Here is an 8,183-nt window from a genome sequence, read left to right as displayed (position 1 = left end):
ATAATGGACGGATGATCAGCCACAAATTTATGCGATAATCAGGTTATAAGCGCTCAAGATCACTATCAATCTGATCAGCCAAATGAGTTCACTGGCTGCAACTTTTTTTTCCATGCATAAAAGCCCCAACATGTGTAACATGTTATTTTTTTATAAATTGGATTTGATTAATATTTCGATTGTACTATGTGCTTTTACGAGAGTTTTTTTTTAAAGTTCTCTTATGAAAGTGTTACAATATTTTTTCGTAATATCATGATGCAAAATTTTTGCATTAGTACATTCATTTTTCGTAATATTTCGCATTAGTTCATCCATTTTTCGCAATATTTCGCAAATTTTTTTTCTTTTTTAGTATAGAATGGCAGAAATTACCTTATGACAGCTTGCCTCCTTTTTCTGAATTTCTGATTCATGTATTTCCCTCTTTTTCCTCATCCTTTTCGAATTTTCTAGTTCACCTTTTTCTCATATATTTCCTCTTTTTTCTCATATATTTCCTCCTTTTTCTCATATATTTCCTCCTTTTTCTCATATTTTCGTTTCAAATTTATTATCATAATGGCTACAAAGCGTGGCGAGAAACGAAGAATTGACGATAATGAAAGATTTTCAAAACGTAGTCTGAGGGTAGCGGCGAAGCTAGTTGAGTGGTAATATCCGATGATAGCGTTGATGGTATATATGACATGATATGTATCATATTCTTTATAAAAGAAATTATATAATATATAGTTAAATTATATTTTATTGTTAAAGTTAATAAAAAAACAATAGAAAAACTATTAAGAACCAATTCGCAGATAATTTCTAAGCTTGAAGTTCTTATCACCAGACAAAAAAATCTTGAAACCCGTCTCTCGAGCATAGAAAAAAAGCTCAACGATAATAACAAAAATAATAATAATACAATAGATCCGGAGTATGTAAAGGTAATAAAGATGAATATTATTTAATGTAAACCTGAAATGCTAACCTCGTTTGATTAGGAGCTCGTTAAGAAGGTGTCGAAAATTTTATTTGAAAATTTTGTTTATCCTTCGCAAGACGAGTACAAACTCGCTACCAAAAAATATTTAAAAGACGAAAATCCGGAATTTATGCGCCAGTTCAAAAAAAATCAATGGATTATTTTTTTCGAAAAAAAAATTGCCCTGACTGTAAGTTAAAGCAATTATGAATTTTATTAAATTTCATACTAACATTTTTTTTTAATAGTTAGTACAACAACATAGAAGCATACGAGGGACGTTCACGTCTAGAGTTAAAGACGTTATGTATTCTGTTTTTGAAGCGACTGGGCATAAATTACCGTCTATTAATACTCAGGCTAGTCCGTCAAAGATTCAGGAATGGAAGAGTAAGGCGGAGGTGAAAAGATGTTACAACAACCTATTTAAAAAGGTTAAAGATGGGCAACCTACGACATATATGTCGCTGATAATTGATAAGTTGCGAAAAGAAAATAAAAATCCCTCAAAAACACAAATAGCGTATGCGATTAGCATATGTGAAACGTACTTAAATCCTAATAATCAAAACATTCAAATGAGCGAAAGTATTATGAAGTTGAAGATAACATCAGCAAGTTTGAAAAGTGTTGATTCACACCAGTATACGCGTTGATCAACACCAGCTAGTTGTTCAACGCGTTTTACAATATTAATCAACACCCGTATACTGGAGTATATCAACGCTTAATGTTAATATACGCGTCATTCAACTCTAATGTGTAGTTCAACACATTATGCATTGTTGTTCAACGCACTGTATATTAACACAACTATATATATAATATATTAATTAAATTATATTTATTTTTCTCACCTTAGGAACCGAACCGATTACCTCAATTACACTATTAATACGTCAAATCTCACAACCTAACCATTGTACCATTTAATTTAAGTATATATATACATATATTATAATTAATATTTAAAAAAAAAATTTTATTGCATCACGTGTTTTATGTAATGTAAGCTTAATACGCGTTTTTCACTGCCAGTGAACGCGAAGTATAATTATACTATAATTATCATATCATTTTAACTTTACTAAACAACATATTAATTATCTCTACTAACTAAATACTTGCAAGTATAATATACTGTATTTATTGTTTTACGCAATTTATCGAAATTAAAACATAAATGTATTAACAAAATATTCATTTTGTCGTTCGGCACGTTGAACTACTTGTACCAATTCTATAATTGATTCAATAGGCACAAAGTTATACGTGTTTATAATCTTCAACCAAGGACAATCATATTTGTATAATTGTCTTGAATTACAAAAATCGTACCATTGTACAAGGGCAAGATCAAACGACAAATCTTTTTCGATAATTTTAACGTTAATCAACATAAGAACCTAAATATAAAATAAGTAAGTTATTGCTTGGATTATCATTCGTTAGTAGTTCAATATTAAATAAAATTCTGTACCTTGCCAAAACATGCACCACCTTCGGCTGTATTATAATCTTCAGACTCTTCCTCGCTCATGCTGATTGACACATCACTAAATGACGGTTCGTTATAATACAAGCTTTTTGCTCTAATGTAATCCCCGCTTGAAGAAATATTAGCATAACTATACCAACTAATATTAATAGTTTCATTATCGGTTAACCCTTCACATAAATCTAAAAACTCGTTTAACGATTCCAGAAAATATTCTAGAGCCGTTAGAGCTTCACGGGCCAAGCTATTGTTTGATCGGTAATTATTGAAAAACGCATCAAAATCTTGCAAATTAAATGTGCCTAACAAACTATTCATTAGAGTTTTTTGTTTGCGTCTATTAACATTTGTACGCTGAAGTAAGTATTTAATTATCCCTTTTCGGTAAACCTATATATAATATAACAATATTAATTTGTGATAATGCATTGAATATCGTACTAGCTGTAATACTAACCGATTTAATCATTTGATCTGTTGGGTCACGCTTATTACTAGACCTATAGGGTATTTTTACGGCTTCTTTATGTAAAAATTCATACGTTTCCGTTGTAAACCCGTTGATTGCTCCATATTCTCTAATTGTTTTAATGATATGATAGCACCAATTATGCAGCTTTGGTAATCGAAGTTCTGATAGAGAATATTCTTTAAATAGTTTTATAAAGCTATTTGCCCATTGTTTGATTAGATTCTTTAAACAAAATAAAATATAATCATGTTAATTGCAATATTCATAAAAAACTAATCATCATATTATCTCGCTATCATACATCAAAAATCACCAGCTCTGATTCCTTAAAATACTCCCGTCGGCTGTATAAATACATCTTATTCCAATAATAATACACGTTAACCAATGCTTCATCAGATCGTTTGGCTCGGGATGTACTTATCGATGATTTGTGGTGGTTTATCGACTATTCCTTCTATGACGAAAACAAATACCTTCATCATATTCCGAAATTCATTGGCAGTAAACCGCTTAATCATTTTCCAGGCCATTCTTGAATATCTTAAGGCCAGGAAATCGTGGGATTTTAGCCAAACGATTATCAAGTTCGTCAACCGCTATTTGACCACACAATTCTTTTAACAACACCCTTGTGTAGGTCACTTGATAATTAAACAATCCCAAGTCGAGATGATGCATTCGGTCAGGTATTGTTGACAAATAAATATTTAACTGACTATCGTTTATTTTCGAGTAAATATATTAGAAAATAATTGGCAAAATAAACACACTTTCTTTAAAAATCACGTGATACGTACGGATAATTCCAAAAGATGTTTTTCATATCGTGTAGAGAATATTGTTGTGCAGAATTTTGTTCAACAAGACATCTCATATTTTCTGGTGTTCTTAAGATAATTTGATCGTTTGTTAACTCCACATTGTTCAGCTTCTCACGCTCCACCAAACATTTATGACAAGGGTGGTGACAATTAACAGAGTTAAATGTTAAAGTTACCGCAGCATTTTCTGGTAAATCTCCTAACATTACGGAAATAAACGGAAAACACCACTTTATACCATTATCTGTTTGAAGATCAAATCCACCATTATAGTCAAGTAACGATCGTGTCAATATATTTAAAGCATATTGATAAAGGACTCGCTTGGCTAACCGAAAACTCTTTGACCTCTTTTGTGAAATATCTTTTGCCTTTAGGATCGGCAGATAACCCAAAAGTATTTTGGCATCAGGCCTATTTCTGCGCCAACTAACTATATTACCAAGTGTCAAATAAATGGGATGTTCGCTGGTCTTTCCTAAGTGATCACGTGTCGTAGCATCTGAATATAAAATTACTGACAATACATTTGCACCATTAGGAAGTGATTTTTGGACTCTTTCCCACCATTGTCCATTATATTGTTCGTTATATATTCTTTCTCCATTATGATTTAATAGTGTAAATTTAAAAGTACAATGGGCAAATATATCCTTATTGCTCAACAATTCCTTTATAACGTCAAAAATCGGATGATAATGAAGATAATACGTTTCTTGTTTATATGTCATGATAGGCGCTTTTTTAAAAGAAATATGTGGTACAACAATTTGATCTAACAATTGACGACCTTTTTTTACCGACGTAGGTAAAATTACATTATCGCGGCAAATCTTTTTTGAAAATTTAAGTATATCGTTACCACATGCATCAGACAAATTCCATTTAGTAAGCAACTCCATAAAATTTCCAAACTCTTCGCTTGGAAATTCTGGTATATTTGTTACTCTAATATCAAGAGATTCGAAGGTTAGGATTGGTTCAACGTCAATTAGCGAATATTCGATTTCAATGTCTCTTGATTCGTCAATCACTTCCTATATATGGATGTTAATAGACAATAAATACTTGATAAATATGTCGATCGCTTTCTATATATAGACATATATAGACGCACACAAAAGTATAAATTATTTTAATTTCATTTAACGTTGATTTCTCACCTCCTCTTCCTCTTCCTCTTCCTCTTCATAGCTCACCTCTTCTAGTTGTTCATCATTATCGCTCCCTTCCTCTTCTTCTTCCCCTTCGTCTTCCCCTTCCCCTTCGTAGCTCACATCCTCTACGACTTCATCATTATCTTCCCTTTCTTCTTCGTAGTTCACATCCTCTAGTACTTCATCATTATCTTCACTTTCTTCTTCGTAGCTCACCTCCTCTTGTACTTCATCATTATTAGTACTCCCCCTCTCTCCTCCCTCCCTCTTCGTAGCTCGCCTTCTCAAGTCGTTCGTCGTCACCCACTTCCTCTTGTTCATGTTCTACTTCTTCAGCAATTTCTCTAAGAACTTTATCAATTATATCATCGTGAGTTTTCACATGATTTCGTAGAGAAGCACGATGACTGAAGACTCTTTCACAATGTGGACACAAGTATATAGCCATTTTTTGAAGTTGATTTATGGTGAATAAGTTTTTTATTTGACGCTAGCAAAGTAGGTTAATTTATATAAAAACATTAAGGTTTTTTACATGTTGATTTATTATATTAACTTGTTTAACAATAATTTGACTATGTGCCTCAATAATATTAACAATACTTAACAATACAGTATTGCTTGACGTATTGCACGGTTTACACAATGTTAACAGTTAGTGTTACTGATTATGATCAATCAAGAAATACATACATTAAATTAATCAATCATCGTGTCGTTTAAATATTTAGGTGAGGATATCAAATGATACCATCAGTTAACTGCGTAATGATACTGATGAAAATATTCACATTTAAGGTGTCAACAAACACAACAAACATCATAGAAATTAACGCATAATTATTATTATTAGTACTTTTACGACGAATAAAATAAAGGATTAATTAATACAGTAAACTGGAACGTCCAAAAGCAAAACCGAGCGTTGGATGAAAGTAATTATATTTTGTTGGAAATTTCACTTGTTTTAATTTACATCCTCGATATTTACAATTTCCCGTTAAAATTTTCTCTCTTCTTCAGATTTAATCTCTTCCTTCTCTTTATTGCTCACCTCTACTACTAGTTGTTCTGTTCATCGTTAAACGCTTTCATTTCTAGCTGTCCATAGTTACTCATCACGTCTACTTCATCAGCAGAAATTCAATTTGAAACATCACATGATTTCGTAAGGATGAACAACGATTAACAATGTGATGAACAACGACTAATACTTTTTTGCAATGTGGGCGTTGAAATTCGAAGTGAAGAAATGAATCAGATTTGTCGTTGCAACACGTGATATGACTAATACTTTTTTGCGATGTGGGCGTTGAAATTCGAATGAATCGTTGTAACACGTGACATTGCGCCGCAATTTAGTCTTAAAGTAACATCTAGTTAAGTAATTACATTAATTATGTTTGTTACAAGTTACACTGGACACTAAGTAAGTATACTAATCATTAGTATACTTGAGTATACTTACGTATAGGTAAATCAAGTAGATCATCGCACATAAGAGTTAAAAAATGATTGCTTTTTTTTCTCACATTCTAATATTTTTTTTTCTCATTCTCACATTCTAATAATCAATTAATTCTCTCTTGTCAGTCATCTTTTTATCAATGCGATAACGACGACAACAAAAATAATAATAATAAAACCAGCGGCAAACGCTCTTTAGATTTTAATAATTTAAAACGCCCAAAACCTACTACTAGATCTAGTACTAGGTCTACTAGATCTACTAGATCGTCAACGAGTATGAATATAGAAGTAATTATTTTAACTTTAAATTATTATATATATTTGGTTGTAAATTATTATGATTGTATAAATATACTTATATAATTAATATCTTTTAGATCAACGAACAAAATAATTTGAAAGGTTTTATTTTAGTTTTTTTTTGAACTTGTGTGAACGAATATCTAAAAATACATTATAATTAACAGATACTGAAGCCAATCATCAAACAATTTCAGACGCTTCACAAATAGAGACTCCAAAAAAGACGAAAATTGCAAGGTTAGATTTGTTTCGTGATAGAGATATTGATGAGATTATTATCAGTACCAATAAAACTACCAAAGGATCTTCTCAAGTAATATCAGTTATCAATTTTGTTATTGTTTATATTATTCATTATTAGTTTATTAAATACATTTTATTGTTTTCATCAGGCAATAAATGAATCATCAACAATATCCTCTTATATCCCTTCGGGGTAATTTCTCCTCCTTCCTTCTCTCCTCCTTCCTCTATTAAAACAACGATATCTGATAAAGCAGCATCTGGTGGTAAAGCAGCATCGATAAAGCAGCATCTGGTGGTAAAGCACGTCGATAAAGCAGCATCTGCGGTAAAGAAATGGCTAAGTAGCAAATCTCCCGTAAAGCAAGATCTGGCGGTAAAGCAGCGTCTGGTAAAGCAGCATCTGGTGGTAAAGCAGCGTCTGGTAAAGCAGCATCTGGTGGTAAAGCAGCATCCGGTTCTAGTAAATCATCGTCATCCAGCGTTAAGGCAGTGATTAGTAAAGAATCGCCATCAAATAATAATGCGACAACATCATCATCTAAAGTAACGGATCAAGGTTAGATACGATATATACTGTTTGTTCATTGTTGTTTTGTTAATAAATTATCAAATTGGTTCTTATTATTCTTATTAACGATAATTTATAGCAGTTAGTTCTGGTAAATTTGCCAAATTAATACAAATTAATCAAAAAACAGCATCAAAACTCAACACGATTATTAATAATCAAGAAAGGTTTGAAGCTATGTTAAACGAACAAAAAGACCAGATTTCAAATATAATGTCGGTATTAGATTCTCATCGCAACGTTGAAACTGAAGTCGAGGTTAAAAAAAAGGGTAAAACGAAAAAGAAAGACAAAAACTCAGATGAATTTTATCACGTAAATATATGGTTTAAAGTTATGTATTTCTTTATATTATTTACTAAATATAACAATTTGTATGTATTAAGGATGCGATTAAAGATCTTTCTTATGAATTATTTCATGAGCATCGACGACACTGGTAAAAAAATGGTCTATCCTACACATATCCTACACATATCTTACATATATCGGGTACTCAAAATGTAGAAAATCATACACAAATAATACACATATCATACACATATCGGGTACTTATATATATAGTATACCTATCAGGTACCTGATATATGTATGATATATATATTAGTACCCGATATGTGTATGATATGTGTATTATTTGTGTATGATTTTCTACATTTTAAGTACCCAATATGT

At 31.4% G+C, this 8,183-nt stretch overlaps 2 protein-coding genes across 2 annotated transcripts; both read left to right on the top strand.

The window, feature by feature from the left end:
* Positions 1–561: 561 nt before the first annotated feature.
* Positions 562–1,626, top strand: OCT59_019598 (uncharacterized protein; the record flags this gene model as incomplete). The annotated part of the gene is made up of 2 exons (XM_066143646.1): positions 562–630; positions 1,219–1,626. 2 exons carry the CDS (start codon positions 562–564, stop codon positions 1,624–1,626), a joined length of 477 nt encoding a protein of 158 aa, XP_066005377.1.
* Positions 1,627–6,667: 5,041 nt separating this feature from the next.
* Positions 6,668–7,951, top strand: OCT59_019597 (uncharacterized protein; the record flags this gene model as incomplete). Its single annotated transcript, XM_066143645.1, has 7 exons — positions 6,668–6,679; positions 6,769–6,793; positions 6,859–7,007; positions 7,087–7,130; positions 7,306–7,496; positions 7,588–7,823; positions 7,895–7,951. The coding sequence occupies 7 exons, from the start codon at positions 6,668–6,670 to the stop codon at positions 7,949–7,951; spliced, it is 714 nt and encodes a 237-aa protein (XP_066005376.1).
* Positions 7,952–8,183: the final 232 nt, after the last annotated feature.

This window comes from Rhizophagus irregularis, chromosome 29 (genome assembly GCF_026210795.1).
Source record: "Rhizophagus irregularis chromosome 29, complete sequence".
In the NCBI taxonomy this organism is placed as follows: Eukaryota; Fungi; Glomeromycota; class Glomeromycetes; order Glomerales; family Glomeraceae; genus Rhizophagus; species Rhizophagus irregularis.
The sequence above is the reverse complement of the archived record's forward strand: the minus strand, read 5'-3'. Positions and strand labels throughout refer to the sequence as shown.